The sequence below is a fragment of the Hyperolius riggenbachi genome, chromosome 3, assembly GCF_040937935.1.
Source record: "Hyperolius riggenbachi isolate aHypRig1 chromosome 3, aHypRig1.pri, whole genome shotgun sequence".
Taxonomy (NCBI): domain Eukaryota; kingdom Metazoa; phylum Chordata; class Amphibia; order Anura; family Hyperoliidae; genus Hyperolius; species Hyperolius riggenbachi.
In genome coordinates this window covers 51233851-51259211 of record NC_090648.1, presented here as the reverse complement: position 1 = coordinate 51259211, position 25361 = coordinate 51233851, and the positions used below count along the sequence as shown (strand labels likewise).

The window sequence follows — 25361 nt, the reverse complement described above, 5'->3', positions numbered from 1 at the left end:
TGCAACTTCCTTTTTGTGTACCAAATTTTGTGTGTACCAAATAAGAGTCAGGTAAACTGGGGAATGATCATTTATCAACAAGAAAAGTAATAGTGGTTTTAACTTTTGGATTGCCTGGTTCGCAACCCTATTGTTTACCAGATAAAAATAAAGAGTTGATTTTTGATTTTATGCCCGACAGTTACACTTTAAAGAGGAACTCTAGCGAAAAAATCACATAATGAATACAATTGCTTATTGTTTCTAATGTTCAATTATTTAGTCAGTGCTTGTTCATAGTATAATCTCTCCTCTCCCTGATTTACATTATTATTATTATTGATTTATGAAGCGCCAACATATTCTGTGGAGCAAAGTAAGAAACAAACATGGGGTACATAATAATACAGACACTGGCATACACCAATATACAAAATACAGAGTCAGTCCAAAGTACAGAATCAGTCCAAAGTACAGAATCGGTAATAACAGTGACAGAATGAATATAAATAAATGTGTAACAAAATCCAAAACACAAAAGAGTGAGAGCCCTGCCCTTGTGAGCTTACAATCTGAAATGTATTACTGGTGGTGACATCTTTAGTTCTGCCAGGTGATCTGTACGGAATGTTCATTAATGAGAGTTCTATGTAAACTGTCAGGACCATGGCCATGACATCACACTGTGGGAGGGGTTTCACCACAATATCAGCCATATAGACCCCCCAGATGGTCTTTTCAAGAAAAGGTAAAGATTTCTCGTGGGAAAGGGGCTATCAGCTACTGATTGGGATGCAGTTCAATCCTTGGTTTAAAGCAAAACATGCGGCAATTCTTCGACAAATAGTTCAGTAAGCGGAAATGGGTCAATTTACCGTGAGATCAAACTTTCCAAATTATCCTGATCATCCCTATTTCTTGTCAGGAGGCTTTCATGGAAATCAGCTACATGACGCGGATGGGAGGAAATACTATGTATGGCAGCTGGGAAAGTACAGCAAAAGCGAAAGTAAATTTTTCAGGAAGATATCTAATGAGTCAGAAGACCAAAGCCAGACTACACTGGAGCTGTAGCTGGAGGGGAAACAAGAGGGGTCTACAGGGGGGACAGAGAGGGGGAGAGAGGCAGGGGCAGTGATAGAGGGAGAGAGACCAGAGAGAGAGGAGAGAGAGAGATAGAGAGAGACACACACAGGAGAAGGCGAAGGAAGGAGACAAGCAGCAATAAGGAACTGTGAAGTCACAGCAGGCAGCTGAGTTAAGCTCACACAAGAGATCGCGTGTCGCTGGAATTTACATTCACATCATGTATGTCACCATGAGGATCGGAGCCACAGTTCTCCTCTCCCTGACGCTGGTGCTGCTGCCTGACCCAGGTAGGTAAATCACTGCTGATGTATGTCAAATCAAATCTAGCATGACTTTATCGGCATGACCAAGATACATACAGGCATTGCCAAGGCAAGGGGGAATGGAAGGCATGAAAGGGGCTGAGTAATGGGACAGAGGTACAATGGATAAGCAGTTGATTTATGCTCCTCTCAGTCTGCGGCATGCTGTGACATTGTGTGCAGCGATTGTCACTGTGGATTCCTCTTCTCCTAGTAGAATATAGAGTTTTCTCTTATCCTTTATAGGTAATATTCAGGCAATTAAAAAAAAACAACGGTCTACTTACCCGAGGTTCTTATGCCTGGTACACACTTCAATTTCTCATCAGATCGACGGGTCGAATCGATCATTTCCGACAGGTCCCATCAGTTTTCCGATCCATTTTCCAAGTCATTTTATGCAGGATTGATTGGAAAATCGATTGGAAAATTGATCGGAAACCTGATCAGACCTTTCGGAAATTATCGATTCAACCTATCTGACGGGAAATTGCATGGTGAGTACCGGGCATTAAAGAGGAACTTTAACCAAGCATTGAGCTTCATTCCAATCAGTAACTGATTGGGGTCTGCATGGCTAATATTGTAGTGAAACCCCTCCCACCGTGTGATGTCATGACCATGGTCCTGACAGTTAGCTATGAACCTCGTTGCATTGTGAGAAATAACGGCTTTTTCCAACTGCCAAGTAATCAGTATCTCCCTCTGTGCACAGAACTCTTAGTAACGAACATTCCATACAGATCACCTGGCAGAACTAAAGATGTCACCACCTGTGATACATTTCGGAATGTAAATCAGAGAGAGGAAATATTTTACAATGGGCAAACACTGATTAAATAATCTATAAATGGACATTGTAAAAAATAATTTTATTAAATGTGTTATTTTCACTGCAGTTCTTGGTCTACACAGTACAACCAGGGGCGTAGCAATAGGGGGTGCAGAGGTAGCAACCGCATCGGGGCCCTTGGGCCAGAGGGGCCCCGAAGGGCCTTTCCTCAAATACAGTATTAGCTCTCTATTGGTCCTGTGCTCATAATAATCACTTCTATAGATACTTTGAATAGTATTGATCATTAACACACTGTTCCCCATCCCCTTCTTGCAACTCTGACACTGTAGTTGCCAGTGGCAGATTTTGGTGCGCCGTATCAACTGTTATGTATAGAGTGCTTGGGGGGCCCCAATGTAAAACTTGCATCGGGGCCCACAGCTCCTTAGCTACGCCACTGAGTATAACAGCATGTCCTCCTTTATGAATGACTGTGTTAGCTGTGTACCCAGCTGTATTGTCGGCAACATCGTCTCAGGACCCCGAGATGCATGTTTATTTGGTAGAAATATTTTATATTTGTGTACAAAAGTGTACAAAAGTTGATTAGACAATTCTTGAGGTTTTTATTGAACTACAAATACTTATTCTGGTTTATTTTTTTAGTGGTAAGACCTACTGTAGTGGTTTTACTATGTCAGGTTCAAGTACAGATCATCCTACTTAGGGCCCTTTTTCACTAGCAATCGCTAGCGTTCGCGCTAAACGCTAGCGATTGCTGAATCGCAAGTGCAGGAAACTTCCCGGCGATTGCGTTCATGATTTTGCTATGCAATGCACCCTAAGGGCCCTTTTCCACTAGCGGCGTTTGCGATGCTGAATCGCAAAGTCGCAAACCGCTAGTGATTTTGAAATCGCTACGGTTTGCTTTTTAACATAGGAATTGCGGTAGGTAATTTCCACTACCGCGATTCGTTTTTTACTCAAACGCGATCGCACCGCGGATCGATCTTTGCCGCGATTTTGCTATGCAGTGCATTGCATAGCAAAATCGTGAACGCAATCGCCGGGAAGTTTCCTGCACTTGCGATTCAGCAATCGCTAGCGTTTAGCGCGAACGCTAGCGATTGCTAGTGGAAAAGGGCCCTTAACAGACACTCGAGTGACAAACACCCCATATAATACATACAAGAGTTGTTTCATAGATCCTATGATACTAGAACGGTTGTGTGCTTTATTATGTATATTTTGTTATTATTTAGTATTTATATAGCTCAGCGCTGTACAGAATATATTGACTTGTCACTTACTGTCCCTCAGAGGAGCTCACAATCTAATCCCTATCATAGTCATATGTCTATGTACTGTATTTATCGTGTAGTGTATGTATTGTAGACTAGGGCCAAGTTAGGGGGAAGCCAATTAACTTATTTGTATGTTTTTGGGGTGTGGGATGTGGGAGGAAACCAGAGTGCCCAGAAGAAACCCCCGCAGACACAGGGAGACCATACAAACTTAGGATCTTAGGAGAACAAAGGATAAACATATGCTGGGAATACATGGGTTGTTTCTGCCGTGCGTTTCTGCTCTGGATCGTTTTTGCCGCTCGATTCAGCGCTCGATTCAGCGCTCAATTCCTCTCATTTTTCTTTTTCCATTCACTTCTATCAGAAAACGAGCAGCCAAAGTATCGAAGGCGAGATCGGACATGTCGGAAATTATCTATCGAACCATCTTATCAGCTTAAAAACGAACCGTGTATTCCCAGCATAAGGAGAACAAAATAAGGACAAACTTAGGAGAACAAAGGATACCTTAGCGCATACAACAAAGTAAGAACAGGGCATGTGTTGTGGGCTCTCCTCATGCCCACCGCTCCCCCTGTTTTCCTCCATCCCCCTGCGTTACCGCGTACCGATCCCTTGAACTTACTTCCTGGTTGGGGTGGTCGCAGCTGCACTGCACAGGTGTTGCCTGGTGATGCGCGTCATTGATTGCGCACCCACGCCGGGAGTGATCTGTGCAGGCGCACTACGTTACAACTACATAGTGCACCTACGCAGAATGCTCTCGACCATGCGATCAAAGACATGCGTTGCCGAGGAGCGTTACTCAGTCAGCCATGACCACCCCCAACCAGGAAGTAAGTTTGAGGGATCGTTACGCGGTAACGGAGGAGGGTGAAGGAAAACGGGGGGATCTGTTGGCATGAGGAGAACCCACTACACATTCCTACACATTCCTGCTCCAACCAACCCCCCCCCCCTCCCCAAACCCCCCCTTCTTAAATGGCGGTCTATTAAAAACCGCCAGGGGGCAGCACAGCACGTGTTGGTTTTTTTTTTAAATCATGTAGCGAGCCCAGGGCTCGCTACATGATAGCCGCTGTGCAGCGGGATCCCCCCACCCTCTTCGATCGCCTCCGGCGATCTCCAATCAGGAAATCCCGTTCAAAGAACGAGATTTCCTGGAGGGCTTCCCCGTCTCCATGGCGATGGGGCAGGATGACGTCACAGACGCCATCGACGTCGTGACGTCATTGGGAGTCCCGATCCTCCCCTCAGCGCTGCCTGGCCCTGATTGGGTCGCACAGGGTCTGGGGAGGGGGGGCGGCGTGGCGAGCGGCGACTAGTCGGTGGGTAGCGGCAGCGATCGGAATGCAAAAAAAAAATTATGCAAATCGGCCCAGCAGGGCCTGAGAAAACCTCCTGCGTGGCTTACCCTGAACTACGTGGGTTACCGCCAGGAAGGTTAAAGTTTTGTATGCCCTAAGGTATCCTTCAAATATGAAGGAAAACAATTGTTTGCGTCCAAATCTAGAATTATCTGAAAGAATATGATTAGAGTTGTGTGAAAGTAAATAATTTCTCCACACATACCAGCTAGTGTATGATAAATGACTCAACTTATAACCTCCTGGAGCGTAACCTGTTTGTCAGTAAGGGACTCTCCGAGGACAAATAATATGTCGCATATCTTGTTGTTAGGTTACAGGTGAAAGCCAAGTGACTGAACTTCAGGCTAATAGCTAAGACTGCAAACATATAAAACTATATTTAGACAGCGATCTATATGTGGATAGACAGAGCGATACGTTAGATCACCAGAGAGCTATAAAAGTCGTTCCTGGAACCTTTATGACAGTATTTCAAGTAGCAAGTGTCTCTGGCAACACACAGCCAGATATTGATCTGTTAGACTGAGAATCCACCCTGCCGAATAGTCTCTGAGCAGATACATAAAAATAGCCATACACCTCTAAATCTTCCAGGTAGATTTCCAGTACATTTGAATCTCCCTGACATTTGTGTCCCAGAAAATCTGATCAATCGTTATTTGACAGATTTTTAGCAAAACTGTTGATCTGATCCAATAGAAAACCTCTGCTGATTGGGGTTGGGGGTTGGGATCCTGGTAAATTCTGCTTGACCTGACAGATTGGATTTGAAGCCAAACCTGGCTTTACGCGGCTGGTAATTTTTTTGACCGATAGACTGGATGGTATATGGAAAAGTTCAGCCGATGTGATCATGGCAATGTTTATTTCTGTAGGCTTTTTAGATATAATTGTGAAGGAGAACCGCAACAGGAGCATAAGCAATGCCTTTTTATGTTTTTTTTTCCCCAGAATAAAATGCACTAAAAATTACTTTTTTCCTATGTTGCTGTCACTTACAGTAGGTAGTTAAAATCTGACAGATCTGACAGCTTTTGGTCTAGTCCATCTCCTCATGGGGGATTTTCAGTTATTTATTTACAAAAGCACTTACTGAACTGCAGTTTCTCAGTCCAACTTCCATAACAGTGTGCAAACGATTAGGGAAGCTGGCTGACATCCTGTGGGCGTTTCTGATAATAGGCGCCCATACTCTATGCCCATTGTTAGCAGGCACTGTGTATTGACCTGATGAAGCAGGCTAGTACCTGTGAAACGTGTTGTCTGTCTGCTTTTGGATAAATATTTTTTCCAGTTGAACTGGTGGTTTATCTTCCAGAGAGCTAAGAGAAGACTTCCGTTTTACGAATTTTTATGCTAATAGAAAACTATTATTTTAATACTCTGGGCGCCTCCACCCCCACAAATTGATGTGGTTAAGATCTGATATGACCTCAATCTCTTGCCACACCATAGTATTTTAATAAGTCCAGCCCGCCTCTGTTGTGCGTATTGTCATCCACAAGTCACCAATCCAGCTTCTATATTTACATTCTGAAAGCTCCTTTTAAAGTGGACCTGAACTCTTGCACAGGTCACAAGGAAAACATAGAGAAATGCACCCTTTATGTATTTAGAGAGTTTAGCCTGTCTAATTCTCCCTTATCTGTGACCAATCACCGCTGTAATTTGATCTCTCAGCTGTGTCAGCTGACTGCCTTGGCAGAGCGACTAATTTGTAAACACAGAATGTTAACCCTATGTCTGCTTCCATGAAAGCAGGAAGTAGACACATTGTAGATGTATTGCAAGATTTGTATCAGCTGTAACAAAGAAACATTTTTTCTTTAAATGCTATTATGCTGTTGCTTATCTTTTAGAGCAGAGAGGAAGTTCCGAGTTCAGGTCCGCTTTAAAGGGGAACTGAAGTAAGAGGTATACGGAGGCTGCCATGTTTATTTCCTTTTAATCAATACCAGTTGCCTGGCAGCCCTGCTGGTCTATTTCTCTGCAGTAGTATCTGAATAACACCAGAAACAAGCATGCAGCTAGTCTTGTCAGATCTGACTTTAAAGTCTACAACAACTGATCTGCTGCATGCTTGTTCAGGGGCTATGGCTAATAGTGTTAGAGGCAGAGGATCACAGGGCTGCCAGGCAACTGGTATTGCTTAAAAGGAAATAAATATGGCAGCCTCCATATACCTCTCTCTTCAGTTCCCCTAATAAAGTAATGGCCCATACTCACGGGCTACAATTGTCGCCGCAACCACGTGGCACGCGCGTGTTGCGGCGACAGGTCGCCCGTGAGTATGGGGCGCGCACCTCGAACCGTCGCTCGTCGCTGCTGTCACCAAGCGATTTGGCGCGGTCAATCGCCTGGCGACAGTTGCCACCTCAACTTCGCCGCGACTGTCGCTAGTCCGCGTGTGTATGCAGACTAGCGACAGCAACCTATACGCTTCACGCGGAGCTTCCGGCAGGGGGGAGGAACGTCGGCGACAGCTTCCGTCGCACCACTGATCCCTCTTCCGCAGTGTGTATGCGGAGGGACCCGGCGACAAGCTGTCGCCGATCTGTCGCGCACACGCTCCCGTGTGCTAGCGACTAGCAACAATTGCAGCCCGTGAGTATGGGCCATAAGCATGAGCCGTGACAGAGAGATATAGTGTCTCCATGCGGGTATCACAGGCTGGGGTTGTCAGTCAGTCCCTCTGTAGCTGTAGGCATGTCATTGTGCAATGCGCAGCCAAGATGGGACTTGTTCTGTGTGCAACAGGCAGCTGTCTTGTGGTACAAATACTTCCAAACTGGGACACTAAAAACAGGCCTAGCTGTGCACAGGAGCGCGTGGGGGAGGGGGGGATTGACGAGAGAAAGAGAGTGACAACTGCACTGAAGTGAGGTGATAGGAGACAAGAGCAGGATCATTCATGAGGCAACCTAGGCAAGGGCCTGGGGCCCAGTGGGTGTCAGGGCACCAAGCTGCCAATTTCTCTGACCCTTCTCCCAATCGCCGTCCTGTTCCAATTCCTGTGACGGAGGGGAGGAGGGAGGAAGGAGAGGGAGGGGGACGGGGAGAGAGAGAGCCTCGCTGAGGCATGTGATAAAAAATAAATAATAAACAAAGCCTGCAGCGATGGGACCCCTCCGGCGGCATGTTCCCTTAGGGACAAAAAAAGGAGGCGAGTCCGATCGCTGGGCACCTAAGCTGGGCTGTGCATAAGGCTGAAAAGCCTGCACAGCCCAGCAATGCAAAAATGATCCTGGTCTTTAGGGGGGGTTACCACTGCGGTCGTCAAGTGGTTAAAGGGGCACTATGGCAAACAATTGTACAATTTAAAATATGTGCAAACATATACAAATGAGAAGTACATTTTTTTCCAGAGTAATATGAGCCATAAATTACTTTTCTCCTATGTTGCTGTCACTTACAGTAGGTAGTATAAATCTGACAGAAGTGACAGGTTTTGCACTAGTCCACCTCTTCATACGGGATTCTCAGAGATTTATTTATTTTCAAAAGCACTTCGTGAATGGCAGTTGCTCTGTCCAACTGCCAAGAAACTGTGTAGCGAGCAGAGAAGCTGGCCAGCATCATTGTTTAAATCCTTTTTAGGGAATATCTTTATACAGAATAAAAGCCTTGCTGAGAATCCCCTATGAAGAGATGGACTAGTCCAAAACCTGTCACTTCTGTCAGATTTCTACTACCTACTGTAAGTGACAGCAACATAGGAGAACAGTAATTTATGGCTCATTTTACTCTGGAAAAAACATACTTCTTATTTCTTTGTTTGCACATATTTTACATTTTTACAATTTTTTCACCATAGTGCCCCTTTAATGTAAAGATGCAAGCTGATTAAAAAATATCTACTCACCCGGGCTTCCTCTAGCCCCTGTCAGCTGTCCTGTGCCCTCGCCGCAGCTCTGTCCTGGGGTCACCTCCGTTGCAGATGTTGACGGGGACTACTGCACCTGCACAGTACACTCCAGATGACGTGAGCGCGACCATGAGCGGCTCTCACGCAGGCGAAGTAGATGTCGACCTGGTGAGGTGGCACCTGCTCCGGAGGGGACCCCGGGCCACCGGCTGTATGCGGTGAAATCAGTGTGTGACGGCTGGGGTGGGAGGAATGGAGGGGTACACTTTGATGTCTCAGCTTTGGGTGGTGGAGGACCTTGTCCCGGCTCTGCTGGGGGGCGAAAGCTACCATTCTCTGAGCTAGAAAACAGGAACGGGAGCAATGCTTCCATCTGAGGCTTCTCACACAGGCATATTGCTGCCCTTGTAAGCATCACAGACAAGAACCAGAATTTAAAACAATGAAATAATGAGTGCATGAACAGTACAAGGGGAACATATCTACTCTGCAACCTTTGAGTAAAGTCCTCTCCCAGCAACCAGTGATGTCATCTCTGCTGCCTTCCGGATTGGCTGTTATAAATAACAGTGATTCATACCCAGACATGTTGGGGCAGCTCAGCCACAGTCTGGTTAGAATCGCGGCGTCTGATTGCATTTGTGTGCTGCGTTTGTTGTGGTTTTGGTGTTTTGTTTCTCCACAGTGACTTCCTCACTTCTAATGAGAAATATTTCTAGGTACTTTATAAAGATTATTTGCCTACTTGAGCCATACAGTTCAGGTAATTGTGATTGGTGTTAAAGTGGGATAAAACTCTGACATAACATTCAATAAAAATGTGTTTTCTTACTTTTTATTACCCATAGTTGCTTTTGTGCACGAGAAATATTGTCTGTCTACAAATTACAAAATGCACAGTTTATGTGCTCTGAAAGCTGCTATTGCATTTTATTGCATAGCTGCTGTATTTATGTATTAAAATCTATCTAGTGATCACTTCGCAGCTCTTTCTGCTTCTCTTCTCCGTTTCAGCAGTTTGCTAATGTTTACTAAATGTGTCTGACAAAAGAATGTAAACAAAAGATAATGTTATCACCTCTTTGGACGCGGGCAGAAGCTTTCCACTGATGCAAGGAGCGTTTCACGGATGGACAAAGTGCTGTATTTAACTGTTTGAAAGCTGTTCTGCTACATTTTCTTTTTGTGGTAGTAGATTCTATGCTGTAAAGAATCTTTTAGCACAAAGAGGAAATGTTGAGTTTTATACCACTTGGTTTAGGTGTCTGGCTGAAGGTGTGCACTGTCTCCAAAACATGAAGGCAAACATGATAAAACAGCATTGCGTGTTGATGACAAATGAGGTCTAAGGCTCTCCCCTCCTAACCCTTATCGACCATCCAACCAATGCCTTATCCTAACTGACCCCCCCCCCCCAATGTCTGACCCTAACCAATCCCTCACCATAAAATGCCTAGTCCTAACTGACTTCCCCTTAACCAAGGCCTAGCCCTTGCCAATCCCCTAACCCTTGTCAAACCCTAGCCAATTAACCACCGCAAAAGGCCTAACCCTTGCCGACCCCAACCAATGCCTATCCCTAACCAACTCCCCCCCTCCTCCCCCCGCTGCAAAATGCATAACACTAACCGATCCCCCACAAGGGCACCGAGAGAGGGCTGCTAAGGCTCTCTCAGATCCAGAGTCTTCCCTCTACCTAGTATCTCAGTATCTGATGCTTCACGTTTGTTTTCATTCTTCAAGGGGAACTCTGGATTGAAGTTCAAACAGATCATTTCACGTCATGCAGGTTTCATTGCTGGGAACCTCAGTTATAGACGCAGGTTCGCCATAAAGTTCCGGAGATATCTGACCGGCGTGTAGCCCCATTGTTCAGCCTTGGCCAGTACATCTGGCAAACTGTCAACATAATGACAGTTGAAAGTTGCCTAGGCAACAAAAATGAGTTGGGAGTGACTTGATAGGAGTCAGCTTCGTCTCATAGTCGTTTAAATCTGCTGGAATGTGTAAATATTTATCTAAGCAGCGAGTGATTAAGAGCTTTGTGTCTTGACTGGTTTAGGGAAATGGTTATATAATATAAAGCATATCAGGCCTTCACTGGTGTACTCCAGGCCTTTGTGAATTACAGGCTGGATTGCTGCAGTCATATGATTAGGCAAACACAGGTTCTTGTGCACCCATCAATGTAACCCATAAATCCAATCACAAATGCAGGAAAGATGCTGCAGGCACTACATTTGCAATTGGGAGAAAGTTGAATTGCACTGCTGTGAACTAGGGACCACCATTACTATGTTAACCATGGTGTTAGCCACTGTGCCCTTCCTTGTCTATGTGGTCTGGCCTCATGTGGTCTGTGTTGTCTGGCCTTCTCTGGTCTGTTCTTCACCCATGTGGTCTGGTCTCATGTGGTCTGTGTTATCTGGCCTCATGTGGTCTGTGTTGTGTGGCCTTCTCTGGTCTGTTCTTCACCCATGTGGTCTGGCCTCATGTGGTCTGTGTTATCTGGCCTCATGTGGTCTGTGTTGTGTGGCCTTCTCTGGTCTGTTCTTCACCCATGTGGTCTGGCCTCATGTGGTCTGTGTTGTTTTGGCCTCATGTGGTCTGTGTTGTGTGGCCTTCTCTGGTCTGTTCTTCACCCATGTGGTCTGGCCTCATGTGGTCTGTGTTATCTGGCCTCATGTGGTCTGTGTTGTGTGGCCTTCTCTGGTCTGTTCTTCACCCATGTGGTCTGGCCTCATGTGGTCTGTGTTGTTTTGGCCCTATGTGGTTTGTGTTGTCTGGCCTCCTCTGATCTCCTGTGGTCCGTGTTGCCTGGCCCTGGTGTGTACACCAGCTTATTACACTGCAGTATCTGCTCTGGCTTCTGATTGCTCTTGGCCTTCTCATATGTCATATTTCCTGGACAGTCTCACACATTTAGCCTGAGCTCACAGAGCCGTTACAGACGTCAGCAGGTCAGGCGTACTGTAGTAGCGAGAGATATATTTATAACATCCAGTACTGCTGCCAGCTTCTATTCTGGTCCCTGGTGTTGTCCGCAATAAAAGCCAACATGCAGCTGTACTCATCGTTTCCTGTGTTTCTGTAATACCAAGTGACACACAGATCGCCCAAAATCATACCTCCCAACTGTTTGAGATGAGAAAGATTGACACATAAGCCACGCCCCTTCCACACCCCTGATCACGCCCCCGGCACACCCCTAGTCACACACACCATATAAATTTCATAAGAAAAATATGTTGTTTTATAATTCAAACTACACAGGTCCTTTCTTTCCTGGTTCATTTCATATTAACATTTAAAAATAAGAATAAGAAATATATCAATTTAAAAGATGGGAATAAACACAGTTTAGTAGAGACATATAGCAGAAAATTGTATACTTACCTATCGGTAATTTTCCTTTCCCCATGCGTCCATGGCAGCACTACAGGTATTGCCCCGCCCCCAATACCCCACAGGACCATAATGTATAAATGTCTGCCCTTCCCCTTCCCCTGTGTCTATTTAACTAGACCTCACCGAATATGGGTGGGTACCCTATGCTGCTATGGACGCATGGGGAAAGGAAAATTAACGATAGGTAAGTATACAATTTTCTGCTTTCCCCAAGCTTCCATGGCAGCACTACGGGACTTAAGTAGTTAAATCAGTAAGGGTGGGAGACCATTGCAGGTGCACCAAAAAATAAGCAACTTTATTACACAAATTAAACAGCAATAGAATCAGAGGCGGAAGATATGATTGCTCTTCCAAAATTTACTGTAGTATCAGTAGAGGTATCAACTCTATAGTGACTAATAAAAGTATTTAAGGTTGACCAGTTGTCAGCCTGGCATATCTTTTCTGGAGCCACTTTCGCCTGAGCTGCCCAGGAAGTTGCAATATACCTGGTAGAGTGAGCCCGAATCTCTCTGGGGGGCTCTAGCTCAGATGCTCTATAGGCTTTCTGGATTACCCGGACCAGCCAGGCCGCAATCGTCCTTGATGAGGCCGCTGCACCTTTCCTATAACCAGAATGGACAATGAACAGTCTATTAGACTTCCTAAAGTCCTCTGTTTTTTGAACATACGTTTTCAACGTAGAAGCTACATCGAGCGGATGCAAACTGTCCGAGTCTGGCAAGGTTAGCGTAGGCAAAGACCATTCCTGGTTTAAATGATAGGATGAGACCACTTTTGGCAAGAATCCTTGTACTGGTCTCAAGACCACTCTGTCCGGAAAGAACACTAGATGAGGTTCTTGGTGACTAAGGGCTTGGATCTCAGAGACCCTTCTGGCCGAAGTTATCGCCACCAAAAACACCGCTTTCAAGGTGAGATTTTCTAGAGAGCAGCGTTCAATAGGATGGAATGTTTCAGATGACAAGAATTTCAGGACTAGAGGAAGGTCCCATTGGGCAAACACTGGCTTGAGAGGCGGCCGAAGTTTCATCACTGCGGACATAAACCTCTTAACAAGGGGATGAATAGCCCACCTAACTGCTGTTAAGGCAGACACGGCTGATACTTGTACCTTAATCGAGTGGTAACTAAGACTTTTGTCGACAGCTGTCTGAAGAAACGAAAGAATATGACCAACCTCTGGATGCAAAGGATCAAAATCATTAGCTGAAGCGAAACTAAGGTAGACTTTCCATATTCTTTTGTACGATGCGTTAGTAGTGGCCTTTCTAGATTGTAACAGTGTAGTAATGACTGAATCATCACAGCCTAACCCCTTCAGCTTCCTCCTCTCAATCTCCACGCCATTAGTCTCAGGTGGGCCGGATTCGGATGACATACTGGGCCCTGGTGCAACCGTTTGTGAAGTAGAGGGTTGATTCTCTTGTGATGGTAAGGCCGAGACACATTTCTTAATAGAATCCTGTACTGCCTTTTGAATCAGTTCGGAGACGTCTATTGGATCCGACATTTCCTGTCTACCAAGTTCATGAAAGCAGTTCATGCAGACTGTTTTTCCAGGGGCGGCTTCCTGACCGCAACCCCAACAGTAGTCCTTGTGTGCGTCTGAAGTATGACGTCGCGGAGATCTGGAACGAGACTTTCTTTTATGATGCTTAGACTTCCGTCTTTTAGACCTCTCATGCGATCTGTCCCTTGATGAGCTCCTCTTAGGCGAGCGCTCCTTGGACTTGTCCCGATGACTACAGAAAAACAAGAAGAAAGAAAAAAAAAAAAAAAAATGGAAAATAAATCCATCATCTGCCTTCAAGACCATCAGGTTTGAGAGGAACCTACCTGACCCCCCTCCTTACCTCTCACGATGTTGCTGCTCTGAACAGGATCTCCTGGCATCCATAGCTGGCCTCTGTTTTACAGTAGCCATAGCTGGAAGAAGAAGGGACAGTTAGAAGGAAAATAATTTCTTTGCCTTTGATAGCCCTGCCTCTCCCCCCCGAAGGCCAGTACCCCTGGGCAAAAAGGTATTCTACCTCCGTGCGGCTGCGTTGCGTACTGCGACCTCCACGCCATCTGCCACAGACGCGTTGCTGGCCGCCGAGCAGGTTTTTAAAAACGCTGCTCGGAATGAAGGAGGCGGAGACAGGGCTGGCTGGACTCCGGCTTCCGCCCTCTGCCCTGGACCAATCAGCTGGCCCAGTTGGGCGGAAGCAGGATCGCGTCATGCGCTCCAGCGCGGCCGGAGGGGGTGGAGCTAACTCACGAACCCTCCGACAGTGGAACGCACGCTGTCCCGGCACCCCTGCAGAAGATGGGAGAGAACGGCAAGAGCCCCAAGGAGGGAAAGAAGAAGGGATGCCACCCCTAAGCCAGGCTATTAGCCTGAACACAATAAGGTACTGCCGCCCGCTCGTCCATTGTGATGGCTTTTAGCCATACCCCCCTCAGAGACAGCAGAACGGGGGTTCACCTATGGAACTCTGTTAGAGTTATGAGGTGTAGTATAGGGAAGGCTACCTATACCATAAATAGCAGGCTACAATTTATATAGCCAGGGGGGAGGTTTAGATAACAAAAATTGACAAAAAAAGTTGCGCAGGAACTAACCTGCAAGTCCTATGAGGTGAGGACCGGAAAAAAAAAGGAAAAGGGGAAGGGGAAGGGCAGACATTTATACATATTGGTCCTGTGGGGTATTGGGGGCGGGGCAATACCCGTAGTGCTGCCATGGAAGCTTGGGGAAATATATTTACATATAAAGAGGGACAAAGTCCTGAAAGAGGGACGAATGAGGAGGAAAGAGGGACAGAGGGACAGGGCTTCCAAAGAGGGACTGTAGTTGGGACCTATGCCCAAAACATTTACACCATCCACCATATATTGTGCAAGTCCTCCATCCGGCCTACACTCCTCTGACCTATCCAGGCATGGACTCCACAAGACTGCAGAAGGTGTCCTGTGCTATCCGGCACCAAGATGTTGACCGCAGTTGGGAGTATCACTAACCACACTTGCTGTTTGAGCCTCCAGCAGCTGAGCTGGTTTGAAAACAAAACAAAAAAGAAAAGAAAAGGGCAGAAGTGATGTCACTGATGGCGTCACAGAGAAACCGTAAAGATGAAAACCACAGAAATAATTTATTTTTTTCATATCACGTTTGCTAACTCTGACAGTAAACACTAAAAACAACAGGAAATTTTAGGCTGGGTGCACAATTGCCAGTGCGTGAAAGGTCGCGTTTTCTGTCATGTGCGTTTCTAGTGCGTTTGAGGTTTGCTTTTTTTTCCACACATTTTTTTCACACAGTTTTTCTTGTTTTTTGCATGCATTTTAACGTGTTTGCAGTTCGCATTTACAAAACGCATTTTCGTTTTGTCTGCGTTTCCATGTGTTTCTCTATTGCGTTTTATGCAAATCACTAGGAAGATAACAGGAAGCGGAAATACATCAGAAAACATATTTTTTTTTAAGAAAAACGCATATAAAAACGCATGCAAAAGGCATACAGAATGCATTACATTGTGTCAACATTGACTTTCATTATATTTATTATGTGCGGTTTTGATGCGGTTTTGAAAAATATGCAACAAAACCAGCGTTTTAAAAAAAAAAACACATATAAAATGCATACAAAACGGATATGCGTTTTTTATATGCGTTTTTTAATGCGCCCCATAGACCACCATTGCAGGCAAAAACGCTGAGTTTTCCGCAACGCTAGTGTTTCTGCTAAGTGTGTTCCTAGCCTAAAGCTGCTTTAGGTATTTCTCATGGCTGATTTATATTTTATTTTTTGGATGATATGGAGTTTCATCCCACTTTAGAATTGAAGGCATAAATTCCCAGTGCTTCTGGGTCTGCATAACTTCACCAGATATCCTTAAATCAAAATCTGCTGCAACTACAGACAGTCCCCCACTTGCAAACCACTTGAGTGAAAACTCTTCAGAGATGCAAAGTTGTCTTCTTGTACAAAATATACAGTACTGTGTTTGTTACTTATTTTTGGATAAATGTTACATTATTTTATACATTGTTGTAAGTAGTAAACACTTTTAAAAGCACCCTAAAAACAACCCCCCCCCCCCCCCCAGACAAATACCACGCCTTATCAAAGTTATCACGCCTTATCAGAGTAGCATAGCGAACTTATGCCTGCTAATTGGCAATGATGAGAGCTCCACTGGTCCTGCCCTGAGCCCCTGCGGGTTCGTAGTGCTCACTATGCTACTCTGATAAGGCGTGTTACGCATGTGTGAGAAAAAACACAAAGCAGAAAAATGCGCAAAAATGCATGTAAAACGCACACCAAGGCCTCTCGCACACTGCATGCATTTCCGATTCAGATTCCGCTTTTTAATCGGTTTTTACATCCGATTCAGATTTTTAATCTTTACTGCATGCTGTGTTTTCTGATCCGTTTTTCTGTTGAATGTATTCAGGGAAAATCGGAATTGAAAATCGGAATCGGAATCGGAAAACGGATTTGCAGTGTGCAGGGAGCCTAAAAACGCATATGCAGCAAAACGCTCTGTTTCCTGCACTGCCTGGTGTGTTACCTGCCTGAATTTTTGCATTGCGATCGAAACATGCGACCAATATCAGCCTGAAATTGGTTGCATTGTCGACCAGGCATGCTTTTGGCAGCACCGATTTTCATCCTTTCTATGATACCGTAATTCGAATTGGATGGTGGATTGGCCACCAAATCTACAGATGTATGGCCATCTTTAGTGATGCTGGTTAGAATAAGAAGCTTTTCTCTAAACTATGCCGTTTTGTCACTTTATTCCGACATCAGTAGATCTAGCCTGCTGCCTACATCAGCTGCAACCTTCGAGAACACGACTCTCCTGGCAACTGATGATGTCATCCCTGCTCCTTTATTTCTATTGGCTGGGATGATTCACACTGATTCCTATCTTGACTTTGCATGTTTTCCCACCTGGCTAGCTGACGTGTCTGATGTGTGGCTCTGACTGTCTACCAGGTGTGAAAGCAGAACTAAAGGTGGCCATACACTGGTCAATTTGCCATCAGATCGAATCGATCAGAGAGGGATCGTATGGCTGCCTTTACTGCAAACAGATTGTGAATCGATTTCAGCATGAAACAGATCACAATCTGTGAAGCTGCCGCCGCCCCCTGCCCCCCCCCCCCCCTGCATACATTACCTGATCCAGCCGGCGGGAGTCCCCCGGTCTCCGCTGTCTTCTTCTCCGCGCTTGGCTCCAGGGCTCCAGCTTCACTTCCTGTCCGGAGGGCGCTCTACTGTTTAAACTTCCTGCCGGGACAGGAAGAAGTGAAGCCTGCCGGACTCGGAGCCCAGCGGAGAAGGAGCAGCGGTGACAGCGGGGACACGCGCTGGCGGAACAGATAATGTATTCGGTCGTCGGACATTCGAACACCGCTATCGACGTACTCCCGACCCACCGGCGATCGAGTGAAATCTTCCGCACAGACAGGAACGACGGGAATGCAACAGCATTGAAGATAGAACTCCTACTTAAATTATAACAATAGGGACATAATTTAAACGGTGAAATAACCAGGACAAATGGGCAAATACAATACATGGGTTTTAATTATGGAGGCATGTATTATTTTAAAACTATAATGGCCAAAAACTGAGAAATAATGAATTTTTCAGTTTTTTTCTTATTCCTACTGTTAAAATGTATTTACAGTAAGGTAGCTCTAAGCAAAATGTACCACCCAAAGAAAGCCTAATTGGTGGCGGAAAAAACAAGATATAGATCAGTTCATTGTGATAAGTAGTGATAAAGTTATAGGCTAATGAATGGAAGGTGAACATTGCTCGGATGCATAAAGTGAAAACGACCGAGGGCTTAAGTGGTTGAGTTCTGTAAGTCCAAAGTTCTGTAAGATGATCGTTTAATTGTGCAAACTTTCCTACAGTTGCAGGAATTAACGCTCATCGTGGGAAATCTCTCTCGGCGCAGAAAAAAACGCAGCAAGAACTACATTGTAGGTAGGGACCTTAAAGGACCACTATCGAGTAAATCGTAAAAAACTTAAAATACACGTAAACACATACAAATAGGAAGTATTTTACCTCCCAGAGTAAAATGAGCCATACATTACTTTTCTCCTTGTTGCTGCCACTTACAGTAGGTAGTAGAAATCTGACAGAAACTGACAGGTTTTGGACTAGCCCATCTCCTCGTGGGGGATTGTCAGAGGTTTCTTTATTTTCAAAAGCACTTATCGAATGGCAGTTTCTCCATCCAACGGCCAAGGAAGTTTACAGTGAGCAGGGAGGATGGGCAGCATCTTTGTATAAATCCTTTTCAGGGAGTGTCTTTATAAAGAATAAAGTCCATGCTGAGAATCTGTCATGAATAGATGGACTAGTCCAAAACCTGTAATTTCTGACAGATTTCTACTACGTAGTGTAAGTGACAGCAACATAGGAGAAAAGTCATTTATAGCTCATGTTACTTTGTATGTCTTTACATGTATTTTACACTTTACAAGTTATTGCGATAGTGGTGCTTTAAGGGGCCCATACACCGGTAGATTTCAGCCATTGAACAATCATTCGATTCTATCAAATCGATCGATCAGAAATCGATTCTATCGAATCAGTCGATCGATCGATTTGCGGCCGATCTGATCTATTTGGCTTGGTGGAAAATCTAATTCGATCTGTTACTGGCAACAGATCGATGGCCCATAGATTTGCATTGGATCTTATGGTCCGATAATGCATTTAGATCGATTTCCAATAGATTTCATTCTGAAATCTATTGGAAATCTGTTCCTAGTGTGTGGCACACATCAGATTCCTGTCAGATTCGACTTGACAGGCATCTGACAGAAATCTATCTGATGGTCGAATCTGCTGCAAATCTATAAGTGTATGGCCATCACACAGGGCTCCCCGTCTCCTCGCTGCTCCCAGGCTACGTTGGGAAATGGACCTGTAATCTTTATGGCTATCTGTAAATACAGCTGTTATCTACAAAGCAAAGGCATTTGGTTTCTATAATAGTGTGATAATATACAAAAGGTATTTACACCTATGAAGCAGTGCTGATCTGTTCATTCCTGGCATAGCTGACCTATGAGGCTAGATAGTGTAATGGTTAAGGGCTCTGCCTCTGACACAGGAGACCTGGGTTCGAATCTCGGATCTGCCTGTTCAGTAAGCCAGCACCTATTCAGTAGGAGACCTTGGGCAAGTTTCCCTAACACTGCTACTGCCTATAGAGCGTGTCCTAGTGGCTGGTGCTTTGAGTCCGCCAGGAGAAAAGCGTAATATAAATGTTATTTGTCTTGTCTATGACCAGTGCTTTATGAATGAACAATTAACAGTAGGAGGATTCATTTTCACATGAAAGTGATTTGAGAGGGTGTTGAGGGGAATTTCCACATCAGTGAGGAATAGGGGAATCTCCCCCTATAGACCACAATCACCTCACAAGGACCAGAGCACAGCATTCCTCCGCTATCCAATGAAAACACCGATATAAACCAGCTATCCTCTATTCAAGGGGGCTGGAGAGGAAGTTATGGAGAACTTAATGACAACGGGACATATCCTGTACATGTCCAGTGTAGTTGTGGAGAGTGCACCACCAGTTTGTTACTAAATGATGCACATGTGGTATCATTTTAACCGTGAAGAGTTGTAGAATACATTTTGGTGTGTCTTAAAGTTTGGACCCACCTCCCATAAAAAATAGGTTGGAACACACTCAGTACAAAATAAAAAAGTCATTTTCAAAATTATGATCAAACTTGGGAAAGTTTTAGCAAAACTACAAAAGACACATGTGGTAACATATTAACTGTGGTAATAAGTATAAGAATATAATTTAGGGTGTTTTAGGGTTAAGGGCAATGTCTTGTGTATTCTTTTTAGTCATCAACTGTATCAAAAGCAATATACTGTAATTTTCACATATTCTGTTCCAAAATAAAAGACTTATAAAATGAAAACAAAGTGACAGAAGATAAAAAAACATATTGGGCTTGATTCACTAAAGAGTGCTAACTGTTAGCACGGCCGTTTTCGTGCGAATTTTCACATTGTGCGCGATCGCGAATTTTCACGTGAAGCAATAACGTTTTCATGCGCAGATGCGAATTTTTGTGCAAAACGATATTGTTTTGCGCAAAAATTCGCGATCGCGCGAAATGTGAAAATTAGCACGAATACGGCCGTGCTAACAGTTAGCACTCTTTTGTGAATCAAGCCCATAGTGTTACCTTAGTAACTTGGCTTTTTAAATATGTATGCCATGGCATGAGAGTATATCAAGCCCATAGTGTTACCTTAGTAACTTGGCTTTTTAAATATGTATGCCATGGCATGAGAGTATATCTATCTATATATATAATAGAGTAAGTGCCTCAACCTTCAAACAAGAAGAAGAAGTAGCGCCCTGCCCCCAGGGCCCGTCCAAGCAAGAAGAAGGGGCTGGTCCAAGTAAGAAGAAGAAGTAGTGTCATATCAAACCAAGGGCAAAGAGGGATAATTTGCATATTCAGTAGCAGTGCATTGTGGGTAACCACAAATGTTCACTTATAGCGGAATGATTGCAGATTTGCTTCTGTTTTAAGAAGGAAAATTACACCAAGCTTTGCTTTTTTTAGTAGCAGGGCTTTTTGGTCTCTTTTATCCTCCTATACATTCTTAGTAGTTTGGGTCACCCTGAGCTGCTTGGTTACTCTGTTGTACTGGTCCAAGCCCTATCTCATACAGCCATATCAATCCCTGCTATGGCAATCATTCATGAAAGTGCTGTTGGTATGGAGAATCAGTGTGGGAAACCACTGCTGATGGTGTTTTAGACTTCTGGCTGCTGATTCATAAAAAAGTATCCAAGTGTGGTAGCAGTGTGGAGATTCCCCATACTAGGCTGGTGGTAGGCAGGCGGTAGGCTTGTGGAGACACGGAAGCTGTCGAGTTGATACATTTCTCCGTGTTCCGCTCTACTGCAGCTGCCTGGGAGGTCTCTGTGTCTCCATTCACTTAACATTGTTATCGTCACATCAGAGGGAGCGGTACTTCCCGACCTCACACTGCTTGCGGTGATCTTTATGAATTAACGTTTTGCTACATTTTTTTACAATAATCACTGCACAAGGCGGTGATTTATAGCTGTGTTCGGTAATGTCAGCTTTTGATGCGGAAGGAGCCTTTATGAATGCAGATTTTGCTACGTGTGCGGCAAAGTCAGCTGTTTTAAGCATTTCCGCATGCGGAAATGCTTTATGAATGATAGCCTATGTAGTGATGAGAACCAAATGTCTGAAATAGGCTGTCACATGTGGGTTTGATATGACTGTGTAAAACTTAAAGCTATAGGCTTGCTTGGCTTACTAAGGGTGAAAAGGAATAATTTGCATATTTAGTAGTGGTGCATTGTGGGTAATCACAAATGTTCACTTATAGCTGAGTAATTGCTTATTTCTTTCTGTTTTAGGAAGGCAAATTACACCAAGCTTTGCTTTTTTTAGTAGGGGGTCTTTTTGGTCCCTTTCATCTCCCTATACATTACGAGTGGTTTGAGTCACCCTGAGCTGCTTGGTTACTCTGTTGTACTGGTCCAAGCCCTATCTCATACAGCTGTATCAATCCCTGCCATGTACTGATGAGGACCAAAAGTCTGAAACAAGCTGTCTACATGTGGGTTTGATATGACTGTGTAAAATGTAAAGCTATATATTTGCTTGGCTTATCAAGGGGGAAAAGGGGTAATTTGCATATTTAGTAGTAGTGCATTGTGGGTAACCACAAATGTTCACTTATAGCTGAATTATTGCAGATTTCCTTCTGTTTTAAAAAGGCAAATTACACCAATACAGTGTGTGGCATTGCAGGAAGTGACGACAGTGGAGCGCACGATGGAACACGGAAGAGGTGAGTCATCCCCGCCCGCTGCCTCTTACTAATAGTGGCGGCTGCTACTGTGCTTAAGCAGAAGGGGGAGCGCACATGGGGGACCCAGGTGAGGGGGGGGGTTCTGCTGAGCTTAAGCTGGAGGGGGAGCGCACATGGGGGACCCAGGTGAGGGGGGGGGGTTCTGCTGAGCTTAAGCTGGAGGGGGAGCGCACATGGGGGACCCAGGTGAGGGGGGGGGGGTTTCTGCTGAGCTTAAGCTGGAGCCAGGTAGAGCACACATGGGGGACCCAGTTGAGGGGGGTCCAACCCCCCTCCCCACCGCTGTGCTCAATACCCCCTTCCTGCCCTCTACCCTCTTATGCGGCGTATGCTACGCCGCGGGTCGGCTAGTAAGTATTATATTTGCAAATAAGGTCATGTAATCATAGATAGTGTGCAATGAGAAAACAAAAAAACACACCTTTATTTCTAAATACAATTTTGTCACATACATTGTGCTAGGAACATAATCTACTGTAGATGTTGTAATAATCAGGATGGATGAGCAAATGAATTTGTGGGTTTAACTTATAGTTAGCATTGTTAATTGTAAAGCGCTTAGCGGTATGGGCAAGCTCAGCTCATCCATGACCGCCGCGCTGGATTGCTCTGGCCCTGGTGGGCCGGTTTTCATAATTTTACACCTATGGAGCTGTGCTGATCCACTCATTCCTGGCATAACTGACCTATGACCAGTGCTTTATGAATGAACAATTAACAGCAGGAGAAGTCATTGCCACATGAAAGCGATTTGAGAGGGTGTTGAGGGGAATTTCCACATCAGTGAGGAATAGGGAATCTCCCACAGTGCTGGGAATATCTCCCCCTATAGACCACAATCACCTCACGAGGACCAGAGCACAGCACAGCACAGGATTGCTGTGGCCCTGGTGGGCCAATTTTCATAATTTTTTTTAAAACACGCAGCTAGCACTTTGCTAGCTGCGTGTTGGGGACTATCGCCGCCGCTCGCCGCCGATGCGCCACTACCCGCCACTACCCCCCCGAGACCCCGTGTGCAGCCTGGCCAATCAGTGCCAGGCAGCGCTGAGGGATGGATCGGGACTCCCTCTGACGTCACGACGTCGATGACGTCATCACGATCGTCGCCATGGCGACGGGAGAAGCCAAAAAGGAAATCCCATTCTGAATGGGATTTCCTGTTTGCTCTGATCACCGGAGGCGATTGGAAGAAGTGGGGGGATGCCGCAGCACAGCGGCTATCATGTAGCTAGCGCTAGGCTAGCTACATGATTTAAAAAAGAAAACAGAAAAAAAAAATAGTGCTGCGCAGCCATGGCCCATTGTGGATGCATGCTGAGATGGGCGGAGTTATGTACAGATGGAATGGGAAGACCAATAGCACGGCTATGGGCAGGGATGTAATTGGAAGGGCCCGGAAACCACTCTGCTGATCCCTCAGCCTCAGCTGTGCATACTTATTCTGCACATATATATATATAGAATGCATTAGATCAATTCATAACTCCTCAATACAGGATTCCCATATATAATTGAGTATATCTACATGCAGTTATTGTCATATCATCATAGGATTTCTGATATTTTGTCATATTACACCATCCAACCTCAATTGAAAGCAAAAGGAGATGCATACATTCACATGACTGAGTTAATCATACACGTTACTAAAATTTCTGAATAAACAAATACAGTATTTTTCGGACTATAAGACGCTCCTGACCATAAGACGCACCTGGGTTTAGAGGACAAAACCAGGGGAAAAACATATGCTAAACCTGGTGCATCCAGGGTGAAGGGCAGAGCCGGGAAAAGGTCCTCCAGCACCCAAGGCTGAGACACCAAAGTGCGCCCTTCCATCCCTCCCACCCAGCGGTCACACACTGATCGCTATTAGACTAAGAGGTGCCACTGGGCCCCCAACCCGCATAACACCTCATCTCTAGTTATCTGGCTTGCAGTCACTGCAATGTATCCCCTTTTCGTATTTCTCTCTGCTTTAAACACAATAGGGGAATGATAGCTGAGTGAGTTGTGCGCCCCCTTCTACACTGTGCCCTGAGGCTGGAGCCTCTCTCGCCTCAGCCTCGGCCCGGCCCTGGTGAAGGGGCATCTTGTGGATTATGCCTCCTGCCCCCTTGTACCTCTTGTGTCTCCCTGTGTCCTCCTCTGTCCTCCCTGTGTCCTCCTCTATGCCTCTTTGTGTCCCCCTTTTGTCGTCCTCTATGCCCATTTGTGTCCCCTTATGTCCTCCTCTATGCCCCTTTGTGTCCCCCTTTTTTCCTCCTCTATGCCCCTTTGTATCCCCTTATGTCCTTATGTCCTCCTCTATGCCCCTTTGTGTCCTCCTTGTGTCCTCCTCTGTGCCCCTTTGTGTCCCCCTTTTATCCTCCTCTATGCCCCTTTGTGTCCTCCTTGTGTGCTTCTCTGTGCCCCTTTGTGTCCCCCTTTTGTCCTCCTCTATGCCCCTTTGTGTCCCCCTTTTGTCCTTCTCTATGCCCCTTTGTGTCCCCCTTTTGTCCTTCTCTATTCCCCATTGTGTCCCATTTTTATCCTCCTCTATGCCCCTTTGTGTCCCTCTGTGTCCTCCATTTGTCCCCCTGTGTCCTCCTCTGCATGGTCACAGTACAGGGAGTCCCTGACTTTGCGGCAGGTTGGAGGCTCGTATTCACAGGCATTCACAAGTCAGGAACTCCCTGCATTTGGACTAAGAGATGCAAAGACTTTTTTCCCCGCTTTTGGGGGAGAAAAAGTGAGTCTTATAGTCCAAAAAACACAGTGAATTAATTGATGGACCATGAATTAGTGAATATCCCCACCCTCCATTCACAGTGGAATTAGACGGAGGAGGATGCTGAATATGCATCAATTAATTGATAATACACTAGACCTTGGCAAAAAAGAAAGACCTGATGGGTGCTGCAGATCAAAAATAGAAATGTAGGCGCCTCACACACCAGGGAAGTTTGGACGCCATCATAGGCGCCTCTGGTAATAGCGTTGTTGGTGGCTATGAAGAGAAATTTGGGCATGGACTTCAAACAGCGGGCATGAGTCATTTGCTGCACAGAAGCCAGAAAAGCCTCATTTCCAGCACTTAGGCCTGGTACACACTATGCAATTTCCCATCAGGTCAATGGGTCAAATCGATCATTTCTGACTTGTCCAATCAGCTTGCCTGATTTCTGTGGAATTTACCCTGTAAAACGGGGATTTTCGTATGATGTGCATGAAGCCTCCGGCTGTGTGTTTGCAATCCGCCTGCCGCTTGTAGTGAACGATTGTGGTGAACGATTGGCCACGCCACTATGCTCCCACTGACCCCTGAGATTGAAACATATGGGCCCATATGCAATTACCTTTTTCTC

General features: G+C 45.3%; 1 protein-coding gene across 1 annotated transcript in view; it reads left to right on the top strand.

Annotated features, from left to right (window-relative positions):
• Positions 1-1136: 1136 nt before the first annotated feature.
• LOC137562602 (uncharacterized) overlaps positions 1137-25361 on the top strand; it is a 64045-nt gene continuing 39820 nt past the window's right edge. Inside the window, exon 1 of the mRNA XM_068274106.1 lies at positions 1137-1355. Within this exon, the coding sequence (XP_068130207.1) occupies positions 1286-1355 (70 nt within the window). The 5' untranslated portion in view covers positions 1137-1285. The remainder of the gene's footprint in view (positions 1356-25361) is intronic.